Here is a 19,937-nt window from a genome sequence, read left to right as displayed (position 1 = left end):
AGTGTGATATCAAAGTGTCCAACTTTATATTTAAGACAAGAAACTTTAGAATCATGTGAATCTCCATCGTCACATTCATCTAGTTGTTAAGTTTATTCCAAGTTGTGTTTGTTTGTCTCCGTTAGATCTTATCCATCGGAGTGCTCGACATATTTGGTTTCGAGGATTATGAGAACAACAGCTTCGAACAATTCTGCATCAACTTTGCCAACGAGCGTCTCCAGCACTACTTCAACCAGCACACCTTCAAGCTCGAACAGGTGAGACAAGACTTAAAATATTCCTCTGTTTACGCTCCCTCTCAACATTTACAACCTTTAAGTTCCTATTTTAGCTGAGCCTCTTAGCTGCTGTTTGACTAGTTTTTATTTTTTATTTTATAGATTTATCCACTTAAGTTCTTTAGCTGTGACTGAAAGAAAACTCTCACCCTCATCAAACATCACCATTCACATACATTACAATGCAGCTGAAATAATGGAGGAATTCTTCATCTCATTACGTAACAGGTTTAGTGTAGAAGCTGTCAACCATATGACTCAGCTCGTCCTCGCTGTGAGCACCCTGCTGAGGATGTGTGTTCTCTTCAGTGAGCTGATCACCTTCTAAAGGTTGTTTAAAGTCAGGATCTGTGAGATTTGGCAGCAAGTTAAACATCATGTTTACAATGGGATTAACCGAATCAGCATCCTGCCACGACATGTTGGAAGAGTTCATAAGTTACACCAAGACATGAGGGATTCGGTCCTCAGTCTGTCCTGTTTTGTACAAAGGCAAGTGTTCAGCTTCAGGTCATTAATATGTCAGGAGATATATTGCACACATGTGCATGTATGTCATGGGGAGAGACTTCAAAGACTCCTTTGTTTTAGGGGTTACAGTGAGTGAGGAAAAAAATGAACTATTGTGCTGCAGATTACAGGCCTGTCAGAGCAGTTCTTTGTATGATCCCATGTTAGTGATGGCTCAAAAAGGAATGTTTTAAAGCATGAGCTGCAGAGAATGGACATGGTTACAGCTTATTTTGTGTACATATTGAACAAAGTTTTGAAGTTTTGATTTCATCTGTTAATTGACACTGTACCAAAGACGTGGTCAAGGGACACAGAGGGCTTTGGATGCATAGTTGTGTGCTGTGTATGCAGTCTAGCTTTAGTTTGTGTGGGAAAAAGTATGTGCAGGTAGTGAAAAGGCCTCTGAAAGTGGTTCAGTCAGGATAAGTTGACCAAGAGGTCAGCTTCATACCCTCGTCTTCAGTTACATTCAGTATGTTTCCACTCAGCAGTGAGTCACCCTGGAGCAGCAGATTGGGGATAAGTTGTTTACTTACGGGCACATTGATGGTCATTTTCAGGGTATGTTTTCCTCATTGTGTTGATCCATTTTCAGACCTGTTTGAACAAGCTCTCAGCCAGTAATTACACTGTTGATAGAAGAATGAAAATTGAATAAGAGAATGTTATGATAATATTTATACTATGAAACTACAGAATAATCATATTCAGCCAGTTGACCGTCTGGCACTGACGTAGTTATAATTACAAATCAGGAAGTGTTGGTTTGCCTTTAGACTGAGTTCTGATTTTTCAGGCTGAGAAGCTGCTGTTCTTTAAATGATGATGATGTCACCATGATGTGTAAAGGAAGAGATTTTTGTAACATGGGAGTAAATAGAGTTTTATTGATAAGAGAAAATTATGTTAAAGTTGGGGATCATCTACATCTCTGCTCAGCATAAACATATCTACACACACAAGGGATGTGCATGTTTAGTAAACAATTAAACATTTTCACCCTTGTCAGAGTTAGTATTCAGTTAATTCAATTATTCATATTTTTGTTATTGCAGGACTGAAATGCTGTAACACAGCCACCAGCCACCAGTCAGTTAATGGCTACCACCGTACAGCTATAATAATCTACTACCCGTATATAAATAAGCACAGGTGACAGATTTCATCTCGTAGTACAGTGGAGTTTAGCAGCAATTTGATTTAAAATAAAGTTGTTCGCTGTGTCTGATTAAAACTGGCATATACCCACTTGACTGGGTAAATGTGTGATCAGCACAGGCATGTAGATGTTAACCTGCAAGGAGGAACGAAGGCTGGTGGTGCTAGCTCTGCTAATGTTAGACACGCTCAGTAACCCAATTTGACATTGTTTCACAAGCAAGCTCTGTGATCTTGTGTTTAGCTGTGTTGATAAAACATTCTCAATGTTGACTGTTTCCTTAGTGTAGACGAACACAAACACCCACACAGTCAAGATTTATCAGACCTCAAGCCTCTGTTTCTGTGCTTATTTAGGAAGGTGAAGCTCCTTTTATAAATGAGGTACTGAGCATTCATCTGATGGCAGATTGACATGCCTGTGACGTCTAAATGAGTGGTGAAAGAGTATTCAAATCATCAATTAAAATTACTGTAACCACATAATAAAAACATGCAATTGCAATTAAAAGTATGTAATGAAAAAAAAAGTGTAGTTTAATTAGTGCATTTAGAATCAAGCAACACGCTGCCTGGGGTGTTGTACAAAATTCAGGTTCGTGAACAAAGACTTTCTCAACTCACATCCACAGCTGTTCATTCAAGTATCTTTGCAGGTCCTTTCTTACATTAGGCACATTTATACTCATCTCTCTTCCCCTTATGCATGACCCTTCATAACAGCATGTGAGAAAAGAACGGTCTCAAATTGATGTTCTGCCGTTAAATGATTATACACTATCAAATATTAGATGTTGAACACTAAAGAAATGTATATCAATCATAAGGAGTGAGAGCCAGAGTTAGATGGATGACCATTAATTAAGACTGTGACAGTAAAATAAGTTTAAAAGTGTAACCTAAGAGGAAACAGAAAACTGTTTTTGTTTTGTTGCTTACCAGGATCCTTTCAGGCAGAGGCTGTGAAAGCAGCAGTGAGTAATGGGCTGCAGTTTATTTTTGCCAGAAGAAATGAAACAAATATGACAACAAAGAGTAGAAAAGCTGCGAGGAGGCTGATTCTGCAACATGTTTTGGTTTCTCCCACTTTTGGTTGAGTCAAAATAAGAGTGAATCACAGCACTTATTGGAAGATGATTTTAAAGCATGTCGAGGGGGCGGATACAGTATCCTGTGCAATGTAATGCAACACCCCCACAAACCACAGCTCTGTGTTAGCCAAAGAGCTGAGTCAACATCCATCTGACGCACACATTTAATTTTATAATGTTTATTCCAGCACAGTCAGATTGAGTCGTATTGGGCAGGTGTTTGTGTTAGAGGTTCCAGCCGGGGCACGTCTCACGTCTTGTTAGAAGACACGAGAGAAAAAAATCTTAGAAAACGAAGTGGGCAAGAAAGTTAAAGACAACTGAAGTGTTAACCAGTTCTAGATAAACTTGTGCATGTATTCTGCAGCTTTAACCTGATTTTTATTTCCCAGGGAATTTAGTTAGCAGTCAGATGATAAATAACTTCAAGTTCATTGGACAATACAAAGCAATCAAACATTTAAAGAATTATTGCTTTGACCTTTGTTTGTTCGTTGCTGTTGTTCCCTTCTTTACCAATTTTTAAAAAATAAGCAATGTCGCTTCTCTTCGTAAAGCATATTTAAAATACACACTTATTTCTGTAATTACATGATTTCAATTTATTTTACTTTTGTCCAGAGTGATAGTAATATTTTTGGATCATTAGTTTTTAAAGGGAGAGATGACACAAACCTTTCATGGTGATGGAAAAAAATGTAGACTGTAAGCGACAAAAGAAGTCTGTTCAGTAAAGAATTAAATGTCAAGCCTCGCTGGGTCTTGTTGCCTTTACTGGCAAATATATGCAACTTTTATAGATACATTTTTTGCTGTAAATGTCATCAGTGAGTCACTCTGCTGACTTTATTTCTCCTCTTTTTTGATTCTACCATCGCACTCCAAGCTATAATCATTGGAACTTTGTGCTACACGTGGATCTCGACCGACTGGTTAGAGGGAAACTAACAGCCAGTTTAGATTTCTTTCCACTTTCCTGTAGTTATTTCTTGACTTTTTATCAGTTTGGAGGAAAAGCATATTCCTTATTCCAGTGCTGCATTTTTTATGTTAGAGTTGTGTACTTATGCTTTAAGGAAAAATGGTCGATTTCCCACAGATTGTGCTCTATAAATGTTGTGTACATTATAGAAACAGAGTATTGAGAAAGAGATTTCTGATTTTATCGTAAAGGATGAACCAGCAGTGTTAAAGATTATGTTAAGTTGAATACAGGGGAAAATGTGGCTTGTTGAATGGAATCCTCAATCTACAAATCACCGTGAAACAATAACAAAGAATGTGTTACTGACTAATTTGATCAAACTGCTCTAAACTCAGTTAATGTCAAACTTTTTTTGTACAGGAACAAACCACAGCAGGAGCAATCATTTGCTTTATTTTTTTATTTATACAGAGGGAATCATCTTCCCTTTTTAAATACATTTCTCCTGTGAACTTTAATATCTCATTTTTTTAGACTTTTTAATTTCAGGGTTTGTTTAAGAAGGGACGGAAGAAAAAAGAGATCCTCTGTGATTCTTATTTAACCTCCTCTGGATTAAGGTCTTTATTCGTTGAATCCTTTTCCCAGGAACAGACAGGAAAACAACATGTGCAGGGAAGTAGGAACTAAATGCTCTGAATGCTCCCCTCGTTATTAAACCGCTGAGAGGCCTAGCAGGATCTAAAGACGGTTTTATAGCACGGGAAGACGACATGAAAGCATGCACACAGACAACATTGTTGCTTTGATTAGAAACATTTGAAGCATCTTTTCACCACAAGACAGGTTGCTGGTTTTTACAGCTCTTGAATTAAGTATTTTATAGTTTCATTTGCACAGAGATATTGCCTTTGATGCAAAATGTGCAATACTTTTAATCTTCTGAGACAGAATTTAACTGGATTTTAAGACTTTATTAGCATCTGCTGTCCAACTGCTAAATCAGCATAAAAGTGCAAAACAATTTGAAATGCTGCATGAAGGTGAGATTTAATAAAAACCCGCTGTTACTTTTTCCCCCAGGAGCTGGTGATTTGTTCATTTCAGTGCAACATGTGAAATGCAGCCTGAAAAAGGCAGTGTAGCCCAGGCATGGTCATTTTATGTAGAGACTGTAAAGTATAACAGGAGCTTGTACTGACTCTGACTTCTCTCTTTTTTTATTGTCTCTGCAGGAGGAGTACAGGTTAGAGGGCATCAGCTGGCACAACATCGACTACATCGACAACACAGGCTGCATTAACCTGATCAGCAAGAAACCCACAGCGCTGTTTCACCTACTGGATGAAGAGTGCAAGTGAGTCTTTCAGCACGTTGGACTTGTTCAATTCTTATGTTTCTTTCCCTGTGTGGTGAATCATCTGAAGCCTCTGGCAGGTTAAAGCTGAGGAGGATGGCATTAAGGTAGGAATGGTTACAACTCCAACCATATAACTAAAAAGTTGTCTTGGATCGACTCCAGCAGAGTAGAGCTCTGATGCACAGCACAACCCACCCCTGTCTTTATGCACTCAGCTCTTATATAACACTTTAAATCCAACCGTCCCCAAAAACTATAGCTTGTGACATCAAAATATACTCTAAAATCTACTTAGAGTACCAGAAATGAGATCAAGCCTATGAATATGAATCTAACGTTGACTCTGGTACAGGAACAGCTGATTTTAATCACTCCCTTTTCTGCTACGAAGCAAATGAATTTACCCCCAGACATCAATAAAGTCTAAACTTCGTAACAGATTGATCATGTGCGGGGGTGCTAGTTATTGTAAGCCTTACAATACTGAAGTTAGGATTTTAGTAGTCAGCATCTGTTTATGATTCAACCATACAAACATCCTCAAATGTAAGCTAAATTGAAGTAGAACCCAAAAGTGACACAACCATACATACAGCAGCAGAGACACTTGCTGATCATCCAGCTGCCATCTTTTCTCACGATGTCTCCCATTTAAAGATAGCTGAATGAATGGACAGTGGTTGTGGTTGGAGGTGTGTCTGTGACAGGCATTGTTGTGTGGAAGGAGAGCAGTAATGTGCTGTTTATTGTGGTAGTGATGTGGGATCACTGTGAGTTAGCAACCACTTAACTGAAATATTGCACCATACATTTTTCGGTCTGAATTTGCAGTAAGTAACTCATGACTGAAGTAATCAAATATTTGAATGCAGATATGATATTTCAGTAAGCATAAAAAGCTTATGAAACAACAGAAACCTCAAATGATTTATTGAAGTACAGGTACTACAACTATCAAAAACACAAAAGCTTGATAGGGAAATGTTGTATAAGACTGTGATTGTTTCTGCACATCATTGGTCCATTTGTTACGTTCCAAACAGTAAATAGATTGAATACATTTATATAATGTTATAAGTCCCTGTAGGTCTGTTTATATAATCTTCAAAATGTAATCAAAACACCATAATTTAATATGCAGTCATGAACCTTTCACTCTTGTTGCAAATAGTACTTCCTCCTTTATTTCCCCCTCTTCTCCACTTTGACTCTGAATCAAATTCCTCCCACTCAGAGAAGCTGGAAAGTCTCTGAGTCTTTGGCTGTGCTGTTTTCATAGCTCAGGTTTCATCCCCAAAACCCCCGCTGTCTCACTCTTCCCCTCTTCTCTTCCTGTAAGCTGTTGGTTTTCTACTCAATTTGAGGCTCTTTATTATAAAGAAACCTCTGAGCTGAGATTAAAAGATAATCTTTAACCTGTGATGTCAGAGGATAAAATGCCAAAACTCGCCATATATCAGATTTGAAGTTGCCACGTTTGCAGTGTAGCGACTGTTGTTGTGACTTGATTAGAGGCTGGTGGAAAAACTAATGTCTTTAATTCATTAGTGGATGATTGAATCAGGAGTCTGTCAAACATTTCCAGTTATTTATTCCACAGTGTTCATGATCTATCTGATGGATTTCAAACAAGTTAATCAAAAATGCATTACATGATTAAAAACAGATTTTTAAAATGTTGTTTTAATCCAAACCTTCCGTCCTTCGTTTCAGTTTCCCTCAGGCCACCAACCAGACTCTGTTGGATAAATTCAAGCGGCAGCATGAGGGGAACAGCTACATCGAGTTTCCTGCTGTCATGGAGCCTGCATTCATCATCCAGCACTATGCTGGAAAAGTCAAGTACGGCGTCAAGGTTAGTCCAATCACCCCCTCCACACGTAGTAATTGATTGAGCAGGAAAAGGAAGGAGGGAAGTGCGGCTGATCCCTGCAGTGTGTTTGTACTTGTTGAGCTTTAGCTGATTTGAAGGAAAGTGTTTTATCCATGTCACACATTCACAAACATTAGCAACAGCACAACATTGTTTAGAGAAAGGCTGTGAAAAGATCTGTATTTATAATTCAGTCTGGGGGTCATCTATTGTCCACGGAAAAAAACTTTAAAGGTTGACCTCCTGACCTCTTTTCTGTTGTGCAAGATCCCTTACAGGATCCTCTTTAGATTGATCATAAGTGATAGACTAGAAGATCTGTAGACTTCCATGCATTCTGCAGCTAAAAGCATCAGTTCCTGTTTTTAATGTCATGAAGCTGTACATTAAAGGATAAAGGTATCACGTTGAGTTTCCTGCAAAGTAATCACGTTGAAAACAGACAAGCATTACAGGGCAGCTTTAATCTGGCCATGTGAGATTGCTGTTTGTATAATCCTGTCTGTTCTGATCTGAAATAAAAATCACAAGAGCTGGAGCATATTTTTCAGGACTTACATAACCTTTAGGTTGAACAGATTTAAAAGATATGAAATATTTGAAGGTATTCCAAGATATTACATCACATTAAGCAGAAGCACCAACGTATTTCTGCTGCAGATTAAACTGTCAAAACGCCTCTGTCTGCACTCTTCTTAAAAAAGACTCATGACCAATATCTCAAAAATGTATGTTGTTTCTATAAAGAGAGACTGTTATTGTTTGTTAACCAATGTTTGTTGATGTTTTTACATTTATGAATGTTGCTGATCAGGGGTTTCTGTGTTTTGTTTTTCCTAATCATGAAACATTTTAAATTATATCATAAAGAATAGTAGTTCATATACTTACATAACCCCCTTTGACTGTGTTTTATAGATTCCAGGTATATGAAAAGTTTTGAACAACCTTAAACATGTTAACTAATTTGAGCTAAACTCACAGATTTGGAACTGCTAAGTCATTTTTTGTAGACTTCAAAAGGGTCATGACTGTTTTCAAGGATACGCGTGAGTTCAAAACTTTGTTAGGAGGCTATCTTGTGAAAACAGTTTTGCAGATCTTATAAAAGAAACCCTTAATATCGTTTTATATTCACGTAACAATCACAGGACTTCAGGGAGAAGAACACCGACCACATGCGCCCGGACATCGTTGCTCTGCTGAAGAGCAGCAAGAACGCCTTCATCTGCGGGCTGATCGGCATCGACCCGTCAGCCACTTTCCGCTGGGCGGTTCTCCGAGCCTACTTCAGGGCCCTGGTGGCTTTCAGAGAGGCAGGGAAGAGACACACGCAGAAGAAGACTGGTGAGTCCTCACTCTTATGGAATATCTTCTTTAAGGCACATTTGTTCAGAGGACACAACTCTGTAGGTTAATATGACAGGCTTCCTGTCATATCAAGGAAACATGAATTATGAAGTATTCAGAGTGTTTTGAAGGCCTTTAGTTTCAGTAATAGAGATTATGTTGGTTAAGTGCACAAGATGATGAAGAATAGTCCTTAATAGGCACATGTATAAGCATTTACAAAAGCTCTGCCCTGTTCAGCCAAGAAAATACAGTTACTAACATATTTTTAGTTTCCCTGCCATGCAGTGAAATGTTGTTCTCTTTGTTCATCATAGTTAGATATATCTTTCCATATGTTGTGTTTCAGTAGTCATTGTTCTGTAGTTCGTTTGTGTACTGCCAGTAGTTCTTCCGTGTATTTACCGTAGCTCTCGCTCTTTGACTCTTTCAGCTTTAGCTTCCTCATGAATGCCTTCTCCTCTCTTAGATTTTCTCTGGCTATACTTTATATGAGTTTCATGTCACAGATAGATGCTCTGTAAGCATTGCCGTCCCATGAATTGTGTACTCTGTCATGTTGTAATGTGAAAACAGACTTTGTACTCTTCATTATCTTTGAGAAAACCGCTAACTGAACTCTAAATATCAGGGGCATCCAAGGTAACTTGTTACACGTCTTCTGAAACATGTCTGCTAAGTGAAAGCTGTGTCTTTGGCTTGTAGTATATTTTTGTAATATGCACATTCATTGCAGAAGTCTCTGCATGATTTGGGGCTAAGTTTTAAATCAGATTATCTCCAGATAGCCTCACTTGGAGAATTAGGTTACAGACGAATTTGAAGACACAGTATGGAAGTGGTTTGGGCGACAAACACCTACACACAGAGCTGCAGTGACAAACATCTTTCTGCCAACTGCAGTTTGGAATGTCAATCATCCTCTTTCCAGATGTCTTGCACAGGTATCTCTCCAGTAGACGACTGCATCTCTTGATCTCTTTTTCTTCGCTGTGTAATCTGTCATTTCTCTCTCTTTTCCCCCTTTCCCTCTCTTTCTTGTTTTTCTCTCTTTTCTGTTTGTCTTTTGTTTTGCTTCTCCAAGGGCATGATGACGCTGCTCCCTGTGCAGTTTTGAAAAGTGTGGATAGTTTTAGCTTTCTGCAGCATCCTGTGCATCAGAGAAGCTTAGAGATCCTGCAGAGATGCAAAGAGGAGAAGTACAGTAAGGCTGCAAATACAACAATAACTCCTCCTGTTTCATGTCACATGTGGGGGAACTGCAGGGACGAGACTGACCAACATCAACAAGCAAAAGTCAAGCCAACAGAGAAATCCATCAGTCGAATATGCAAGCCACTGACTGTTTAAAATGAGTGAATGTAGCGACTGGTCTGTTGGGCCTTCAGGTTAACATTTTGCCCATCCCAACTGGAGGTGACCATGTATAGATGTTAGGATGGACACTGGTTACAGGATACAAATTGATAGACTCTCTATCGTTTGATTCACTTTGCACAACTTTTGTGTTGGATCTTGTACTTCATCTTTAGGGAACAGAAGATGAACCTGCTGTTAGTGACCTGTCAATCACAGGTTGCTACGCCTTAAATAATACATAAATATCATATGTTTCACTCTTAATAGTTCCATTACTTTCAAAATAAAAATCATACTACAGTAAATATTTAAAACTAGTGAGACTGTTAACTTGAAGTATGGTAAATTCCCCTTCTGAGTTCATTCACAATGACCTCCATTAGCAGCCAGTGCAGGCTCCTCTAGTAAAGGTTAAATGCACTTAGACTTTGTCCTTGCATCAAAACCAAAGGCTACACCTACGTCCGATATACAGTCAGCGATCCAAATTGAAATATTCCTGTTGTTGTCTTTTGCTCTGAGATTAAAATTTGCAGCTCTTATTTTCTAAAGAGAAACTAGATGTTTGTCCGTCTCAGTCCCATCCGTCTCCCTCCCCTCCCTCTTTTATCCACCTGCATGCACTTGCTCATAGTCTTGTCTTGCACATTGTTTGATAGCATGCTTCAGCCTCTCTGTCACTAACATCAGTTTAAGGCTAGCACTGAAATGCATGAGTGATTCACTTAGCTCTGGTGTTTTGGGAAACATGACAGTAACACATGGAGCCATCCATCAGTTTCTTCTTCTACACAGCTACATTTCAATGTTGGGCAGTAGGTATATTTGCGTGTGCACCACAGGACACATCTGCAATCACTTTCACTAATACCACATAAGCTGGTGGTGGTGATAAAGGACTTGGGGGGGGACGCATAGTTTGGACACAGGTTTGTAAATAATGATCACTAACTTGCTCACAAAAGCAGCTTTCAATGTGGTGCAGGACATTCAGCCGACTTCACGCTTCTTTCAAAGGTCACTCCTCCTGTCCTCCTCTCCAACCCTTTCATGACACTCATGTGTTTGTGTCTTGTTGTTTTGTGCCACCCTGCAGCTCCAGATGACAGTGAAAATGTTGAAACGGAAAACGGTACACGGTTAAGTCACAATATAAAGTGCTCTATCGGATTGCTTCTAAAGTAGGCTAACACACTGTAGTTGCTCTGATTTCTCATCACTGTAATGATTAGCTGTAGGTTATTATATCACTTCTTCCTGCAGCTGTAGGCTTTTCACTGCCAAAAACAAAGCCATCACACTGCAGTCCTAATGAAACACTTTCTAATCAGAGAAGTGCTATTTTTGATTTGTAGGCCAAACCAGAGGGAAGCATTGTCCAAGTTTCCTCCACAAAAAGTCAATGAGATTTTTCTTTTAAATTATGGATCATCGCAAAAAATGGAAAAATAATTTAAAAGAATAAGCTCTGTAGAGTATAATTGTATTTTACTTTTTTAGTTAATTAATTTAAGCTTTAGAAATAACCACCACTTGATTTCATTAACAATAAATGGTTAATACACTACATACATAAACTAGTATTAGGCTATAAAGTACCTGCAGCTCATTCGATGACTGTAACATAGCCCTCACAGCTTTGAACTTGTTGTCACCAGCAATATCTGTACTCTTAATCAGCCCCTTGTTTGCATCTGCATTATTTAAATAGTATAAAAGCTTTATAACTCACAGATGAGGTTTTATATCAAGGTTTTTCACAGACTATGAAATCATTGGCCGATAGCCTATTCTGGGATCTATGTTTTTTCATTACTTCTTAGCACTTCTTTAAGTTAAAGTTTGAAAATGAGCTGTGAGATTTGATGTATTCAATTTTTTTTCTAGATGTCCCCTCCTCTTGAAATGTCACTCTTGTCTGAATCAGCAGTAAGGTGCTCTAGCTTACCAGCATTACATTGACCTGATAAAGATGAAGATAAAATGCTTTAAAATACAGAAAAACATTGGCCGCTGACATAGTTTTGTGGTGCAATATTTGTTGATGGCCAGTAAATTGGTGCATCCCCCAGTGGATAATGATACTCCGCCTTAAGTCGTAAACCAGAAAGCTTCTGACACTAAAAGAAGTGTTGTGCACGTATCATGAAGATTCTGTTATGCTTTACAAAATCTGTAAATAAAGATGAATCTCAGGGCTCATTTCTGCAGTTATGTGCTATCTAGGGGCAAAGTGCTCGATGGTTATATTGATATTTTAAATTATAAGCCAACTAAACAATGCTTCATTATCATCCTCCATAAATCCAAACTAACATAAACAACTCACCGTTAACCCCACAGATCTGTGTTTCAGTTAAAAATCACCTGCAGTCGATCATCCTTCCAATAAAAAGGCACTTAACACTCACTGCTATAACACTGGAGTGTCTCGTGGTGTTGTTGGTGTGCTTGCGTTTGGGGATTGTTTTGTTTGTCTTCATGTCTGATGTATGTGAATGAGTCTGAGAGTGTTTTTGGGGCTTTGTGTTCTTTCGCGTGATGCCAACCTGTCTGTTCGTGATCAGGTGTGACCAGAAGGAGTCCACGTACGCCGCTGTCAGACCTTCAGGGGAGCAACACCATCAATGAGATCTCACCACGGTAAGAGTCTGTGCTGGATTTGGAGGCATGTTTAAAAAGAGTTTTATCCTCTTCAAGAAACTTTCAGCCACTCATCGGGTCAAGTTAAATGAGTTCTTTTGGAAAAGAAGATAGCTGAAGAATAAATTACTACAATGCCAGATCACAGTGTGTCACACAAAGACAAAACACTGTGGGCCAACCTGAGAATATAGTGCAGTTGAAAAGGCGACAAACTACCAGCTCAAAAAGTACAGTACAGTTAGTCTATAATAAACCTTCATTGAATAGAAATTGTATTAAAATCTAATATGTAGGATGATGTTTTTCTTGCATATTTTCTATATTGAACTGGATACATGTTTCCATTCTTAAGATAAGGATGATATGAGTCAAAAATAAACTCTGCAGGGATTTTTAGGGATATTTTTTAGACTTATCTGCTCTTTTTAGTCATGTTCAGTTTTGCATTGTCACAGGGTAAAACTAGCCTCAGGTAAATCTGTTGTGCATAAGCTGCATAGATATAGGGTTTCATTCTTGGGGTCCTCACTACCAGGCCTCCAGAGAGTCCTGCTGTGTCATTCATGTGACAAAGAGAAACAACCCACTTCATACCCTTCTTGGAGAAGCTATTTTAAACTTTGATTAACCCATTTATCAATCATCATGCAGCACTGTTCACCTCAGGGCATCGAGTCAGTCATGGCATGCCTTTAGAATAAAGATTGCATACTGTGCTGTGACCCTGAGCGTTGCCCTCTTACCTCCCCTGTGAGACCTTGGTCCAGCACCTCTTCTAATTAGCCGCGAACCATGAGATTAGCAGCCTGCGTCCACGACTGGTAGCACAGAGCAGCTCGTACAAGACAGCTTTTGTTACACAGGAGCTCAGTCTGGGGCTGTTAAAATCCCTCCTTAATGTGATTTGCGAACTCTGCCCTCCCTCTCTGTCTCTTTCTCTCACTCACTCTGTCGTGCACACTCATCCTCTCAGACCAGGAGAGCACTAAACCCTGTGCAGCTGCTTCCTCTGTGATGTAAAGACAGAGCTATGCATCGGAGGGGAGTGCCAGGGGGGTGATAAATATGGAGTCCCTGCAGGGTGCGTGTCGGCCGGACAGAGTTTTGGACAGTGCACAGCTTTATGGGACTCTCAGAGAGACTGTGGAGATTAACAGTCACTACAGAAGGCTTATTGTACTGTCACTATTCACTGAGATCCATGAACGACTGGGGACGATTTCTCCCTGGTTGATCATCTTCTTCACCTTCTTTGCTATAATTCATAACACTGTAATGTAATGCAGGCTGGTAGTAAAAACCATATATGTGCACAACGCCTCTGGGACTGTGCAGATGTACACCAGACTGTGATCAGGCTAGTGAGCAGTGTTAGAGAGGCAGTGTCTGTGTCCCTTTTTACAGCCTCCACAGATAGAAATACTTTATGGAAAGGCCAGCAACACCTCTTTTGGTTTTTAACACCTGGTTTCTGTTTTCAGCTCAGAGCCAGAACAGGACTGAAGGCAGCAAACAGTATTTTAGCTTTACAGGCTAACTACGATCAGGAATACAATGACTGTAGCTCTGGTTTCTGGTGCATTCTAGCATTGCGACACTTTGCTTTAAGATACATGCCAACACCAGCAGCTCATGCTAACAATGACATTTTAATCTTAGCAGTAATAATGTTAACATGATGATTCATCATACTTGTATGCTAGTATTTACCTAAAAACTAATATATAACTATAATATATATGATAGTAACCTTTATTTATACAGCACTCTCTTACAAAGACGGAACAGAATGCTTGGCAAACAGCATTATATTAAATGACATTACAAATAAAGATAACTAAATGCTAAATGATGATACATTAAAAAAATAACAGATCAAAAATTCACACGGAAAAGCCTTTATTAAATGATTGTTTTAAAAAGAGATTTAAAAGCAGAACAAGTTGGCCTAGCGGTCTAAGAGTGTGTCCCATATACAGAGGCTATAGTCCTCATCGCAGTGGTTGTGGGTTCAAGTTCTGGCCTTGACCATTTGTTGCATGTTTTCCCCCGCTCTCTACTCCCTGCAGTTCCTGTCTCTCTGCAGCCGTACTATCCATTAAAGGTGAAAATGCTCAAAAATATAGCTTTTCAAAAAAGCAGAGACAAATTTAACAAACCAAATCTCAGCAGGTGGACAATTTCAGAGTTTGAGAGCCCAGATTGTAAGAGCCTGATAGTCTTTGGTCTTAAAACAGGCTCTTGGTCCAACCAGCAAACTCATATCAGCTGATCTGAGAGGGCACGCTGGTTGGTTTATAGGATGTTAAAAGGCCTATGATGTACTTAATGGCTTGATGGTGTAGAGTTTAAGAGTTTAAGAGTCAGGAGCAGAATATTAACATCAATCCCCAAATGTACCAGAAGTCAACACAGGAAGGCCAGGATTTGGGTAATGTGATTTTTTATATTTTCTTATAACAGGAACAAGTTGAGCTCAGCATTTTGGACCGATTGAAGGTGGTGAAGAGAAGCACAAAAAAATTGATGATGAAAAACAAAGTATGGATGTTAAGAGTTATTAGTTTTGCAGGTGGTTGGTCACAAATTGAAGTATTGGCCAAACAGAGTTACGATTAAAGATGTGAAATAAAAAGTCAGGGAGGCAACAAGTTAGTAAAATTATCATCAGGGAATAAGTTACGCCTGTATGAGGTCCTCATTGCGATCCTTCTAGTAGTTGCAGAGATATTTCATCCTGGTTCAAAGTGTTTGAGCTGTTTGTAAAGACATGCTTATAGCCCGGCTGAAAAGTCAAGAAGCAGCCCTCTTTGAGTTTTTATGAATGTGATGAAAAAACTTTGCACAAATAAAGATAAGCACAAAAGGCAGTGAGAACTGTTTGTTATTCTAATCTGACACCCTGCTTCCATAAAAACCTGAACATATGCTCTTGCACTAAAAAGCTTCAGTAATCTCACCTGCTGTTCTGAATGTGTTTACAGACATTTTTTTGAACCACTCAAATCTTTTCCACACTCGGGTCACTCTTTGTTTTTCTCCTGATAGAAAGACAGCAAGCTTTTTTCTTTCTTACCTCTGTCTTTCTTTTTCTCCTCCCTCTTCCTCTCCTCCGGGCTACAACAGTCCAGAATGGTTAATGGTTTTCACCATGACCTGACCGCCCTGTTTTTGCTTGTGTTCTGGGCAGGTGGTTTGGTTTCACCTTGCGGCCTGAGGTTTGATCCCTCCGAGGCTTCAGTAAACTGTGTCGAGTTCTGGGTGAGAGGAGTTTTTCTCTCTCGGAGGGGAAAACATGGAAAACACTGCCTCTGCTGGTGACATTCCTTCTCTGGGAAAAAAGCAAAACACATCCCCTTTACAGACACAGAATACAAGGCACGCTTTGATGCTACTTAAGCTACATCAGATATGAGACAACTGCCGAAAAGACTAGCAACCTCCACCAAAGCTCTGTGTGCCTGGACTGGTATCACCTGGTATTTCATTTGATGCCACTGCTGTCTCAGTACTGTTGAAAAGGAACTAGTGTTTCTTTTATAGTTGCAACAATGAAACATTTGGGGAAAGAACAAACTCAAGAAACAGAGCAGAACTTGGAAAAAAACATTAATTTAAATCAGATGATTGTGGCTGACACTTTTTATCCCTGTGTCATCCTTCAGTATTTATATTTTAGTGTCTTTATTTATCTTTATTTATTATGTGTAATCAAATCTTTAAGCTTGATGTATAAACTGTAAAACTGATAACAAGAAATAATTTATTGTTGTTTTTCATGGATAAGCTTGAACTTATAAACATATGAAGATCAGTTTACTTCAAAGTTTCTCACAGCTTTAGTCTGTGAACTGAATTCAACACACATTTCTTGTTTCGGATTTTCATGAACTTAACACTTTCATTGGTGTGTGTGTTTTGTCCACAGTGGTTCTCCAGGTCTCGGGTGGAACGGCCGTTTGAGTCGACAGAGTCGTTTATCCAGCGGCTCCAACACAGAAGAAGACGGCATCTTTGTCAACTCTGCCAACAGCAAATTGCTGGAGAGAGCGCACGACATCCTCATGTCAGTAACAGACACACACACACACACACACACACACACACACACCACCACCACCACCACCAGCAGGCTGTAAACTCCTTTATACTTATGACGCAGAGGTTATAAATTAAGATAAGATAGGATAGAAATGTATCAATCCTTAAAGAAATCCATGTGCCATGCTGCTCCAGCACTACAGAGCTACACATCTGCCTAGAAATGATACGCTGCTTAACGCAGGATTAAACCTGTGCGACCTATATTCCATATTTTAAGGTATTTGTGAACCAGGTCAGTATTTTGTAGCCGTCAGACATCCTTTATCTAAAAGTTCAAACTCTGTGTCAACAAACATCTGGCCTGTGGAGTGTCCTTTAATGATCACTACATTCCTACCAGCTCTAGAGGAGTTGATCTGTGGTCGACCCTGACCTCAGACCTCCCCGTGGAGGGGAGAAAGTGAAGAGGGAATTTTCCCCAGGGGGATGAATACATTTCAACTTTATTGACAGGAAAATTACCTAGTGAGGGAGATTATCTATGAATAATTCAAACACTGCTCTCACCTGTTGATGAAAAGAAAAATAGATGTTTTTCTCTAACTGGGTGTCCAAAACTGCCGGTCTAACTTTTCTGTTTGCTCTTTTTTGATAACAGGAGGAACAAAAACTACAAATCAAAGCCAGTTCTCCCCAAGGTATGGCCATGAATGAAATGAAGAAGATCATAATATTTCTGATGTATTTTGTGACTTTATCAACTGACCTTGACTTTAAACTTGCAGCATTTACTGAATGTAAAGTCCCTGAAGTACCTCAGCAGCCTGACGCTTCACGACCGCATCACCAAGTCACTTCTTCATCTGCACAAGAAGAAGAAACCACCCAGTATCAGCGCACAGTTCCAGGTCGGACACACATGCACACACAAACACAAACATGCATGCACGCACGCACACGCACGCACGCACACACACACACACACACACACACACACACACACACACACACACACACACACACACACACACACACACACACACACACACACACACACACAGTGACGTACTGTAGAGCCCATTGACTTGCCATCCTGTAAAAAATAACTTGATTATCCTGAGCTGGATAGAAGAAGAATCTCCCTCCATCTGGGAAAATGATCAAAACAAGGTGTTTCTTTTCCAACTAACTGTGGGTGGAGACATCACTCCATCACTCTGTCTGCCCACACGGCCTTTAACTGTCCACTATGTCATCCCATTTCTGGCCGTAATGTGTGTGAAGTCTGCGCGGTCCACCCAAATGTCCTAAAAGTGTGACATCATGTCTACAAATCTAAGTAAAAAGACAAATATAAATACTTCTGTCAGTTGTTGACACACTTTTTTGAAAGTTATCACTAATGTAGACTTAATGACATGCAGGGACGTTTAGAAAAGAAACTTTAAGTGATTCTGCCGTAAATATTAGCTTACTCCTTCAGAGGAAACAAACAGCACAACTCTCTGATATCTCTGTTTGTTCATCTGTTATCAGAAGATTGTGTTTTCAGAATCTCTCCCATGTATGAGACAAATGAGACAACTTTGAGTCACATTCATACTAGTTTGGTTATCCTTAGCTCTCCTTAACAGATAATAGCTTGCCAGCACAGTAAACATAAAACTTCTCAAACAACCCAAAAGTTCCAGATTTCTTGGAAAGTGAACTCTGTGGCTGTTGGAGGTGTGGACGGGCGCTGAGGCCCCTCTGGCAGCCCGCCTGGGCTCCAGTGTGTGGATGACTTCACTTCCCACATCCTGTGCTGCGCTGATTGCTTTAATCTCCAGTAGAGGGGGAGGAGACTGAATTCCTCCCACCACTGAATTATCACACACACATGCTGACACACATGTGCACATGTTTACACACACAAAAGAAGTGCATATGAAAACACTGCACTCAGGTTTTTGTGGACATATTGCTTGTTTTATGATCTTAGGCAGGGACTTTAATCTAGCAGCAGAGAGTTTTACATAAACAGATGTTTATTCACAGCTGACAAAACCACCTGATTGTAGTTCTCTTCGTCTGTCAGATAACTGTGGAGCAACTATCAAAGAAGTAGTCGCAATCTCTGGTTTCAAAAGTAAAACAGATGCTGAGCTGCCTTTATCCTGCATTATTTTAACGGCCAGCGGGAGGAGACTGCTCTGGTTGCAAAAACAAATCTAATAGTAACAAACAAGAAGAGAAAATGAACCCGCTTCTCAGTTTATTTACGACCTTGGTTAACCTTTACCTAGAGAATATATGGTCTCAATCTTTAAGGTGGTTTGAACAGCATAATCTTCAGATTGTAAATTATTTACTCATTTGAGATAAATTAAAGACAAAGCAGGGTACACCTTTGGGTGTAGCTTCCTGTTACTGACAAGTCTTAATAATGGCAGCTCTAATGCTGTGAACATGAGGCTTCAAAAGGTGGAAAATAAACGACACCATGAAGTCTACATACAGTATCAATACTATCTGTGCCGTGTATGTGCCTCGTGTCTTTGAGCGAGATTTAATGTCTTGTGTTTCTGTCTCTCCTCAGGCGTCCCTCAATAAGCTAATGGAGACTCTGGGTCAGTCTGAGCCTTATTTTGTCAAGTGCATCCGTTCAAATGCTGAGAAGGTACGCTGTGCTCACTGCAGACTGATTCAATCTGGTTTTCAAAGCTTTTTAAAATTCCTTTTGAAGTGTGAACTCTTCTGAAGCTGTTTATCATTCTCCCCTCTTCTCTCTCTGTAACCTCTGCTGTCTGCTGCTTCTCCCTTTTCTGTCATTCTCCTCTTTTCTCCATGATTCTCTTCTTCTTCCTCTGTCTTTCTCTCCCTCTCAGCTGCCTTTAAGGTTTAATGATAACCTGGTGCTGAGGCAGTTGCGTTACACTGGCATGCTGGAGACTGTGCGCATCCGGCAGTCGGGTTACAACATCAAGTACAGCTTCAAGGTAACACATTCACACACGTACATACAGAGACTTAAACCCTGTCAGATACTCTTTAAAGCTCTAATTTACTTCACCTTCTTATTGATTCTGTAAATCAAGGATCAAGGAAGGAATACTAATTTAGCGTCCAATGAAAGGCTCTCTAAAATATGAATATCCTTCCTCGACTGCTCACAATTTTATCTTGAATACGAATCCCTCTACTGATGTTTTAATCCAAACATAATACATTTTGTGAAATGATGCAAATAAGGATGCACACAGCAAAACATTTAAAGATATATAATTGATCCTTCTCCGCCAGATCCAAAATACTACGAAAGTATGGAATACAGTGTCATTGTTGATGATGATATTGA

At 39.5% G+C, this 19,937-nt stretch overlaps 1 protein-coding gene across 11 annotated transcripts in view; it reads left to right on the top strand.

Moving 5' to 3' along the window:
* The window catches only part of myo9aa (myosin IXAa), a 137,626-nt gene that overhangs the window by 92,400 nt on the left and 25,289 nt on the right, over nt 1–19,937 (top strand). For 6 of the 11 annotated variants that reach the window (XR_004630682.1, XR_004630688.1, XR_004630684.1 and 3 more), the window contains 11 exons: nt 126–260; nt 5,204–5,325; nt 7,042–7,183; nt 8,353–8,548; nt 9,636–9,755; nt 12,478–12,553; nt 16,485–16,622; nt 17,259–17,298; nt 17,386–17,508; nt 19,179–19,259; nt 19,468–19,578. Coding sequence is in view for 1 of the 11 variants with exons in the window: in XM_034679611.1 (XP_034535502.1) it covers nt 126–260; nt 5,204–5,325; nt 7,042–7,183; nt 8,353–8,548; nt 9,636–9,755; nt 12,478–12,553; nt 16,485–16,622; nt 17,259–17,298; nt 17,386–17,508; nt 19,179–19,259; nt 19,468–19,578 (1,284 nt within the window). In the remaining 10 variants the exon portion in view is untranslated. Of the gene's footprint in view, nt 1–125; nt 261–5,203; nt 5,326–7,041; nt 7,184–8,352; nt 8,549–9,635; nt 9,756–11,006; nt 11,043–12,477; nt 12,554–16,484; nt 16,623–17,258; nt 17,299–17,385; nt 17,509–19,178; nt 19,260–19,467; nt 19,579–19,937 lie in introns of all 11 variants that reach the window. The other 5 variants (XR_004630685.1, XR_004630687.1, XR_004630686.1 and 2 more) reach the window with 2 other exon arrangements.

The sequence above is a fragment of the Notolabrus celidotus genome, chromosome 3, assembly GCF_009762535.1.
Source record: "Notolabrus celidotus isolate fNotCel1 chromosome 3, fNotCel1.pri, whole genome shotgun sequence".
Lineage (NCBI taxonomy): Eukaryota > Metazoa > Chordata > Actinopteri > Labriformes > Labridae > Notolabrus > Notolabrus celidotus.
Note: the sequence above shows the minus strand (reverse complement) of the source record. Positions and strands in the feature narration are given on the sequence as shown.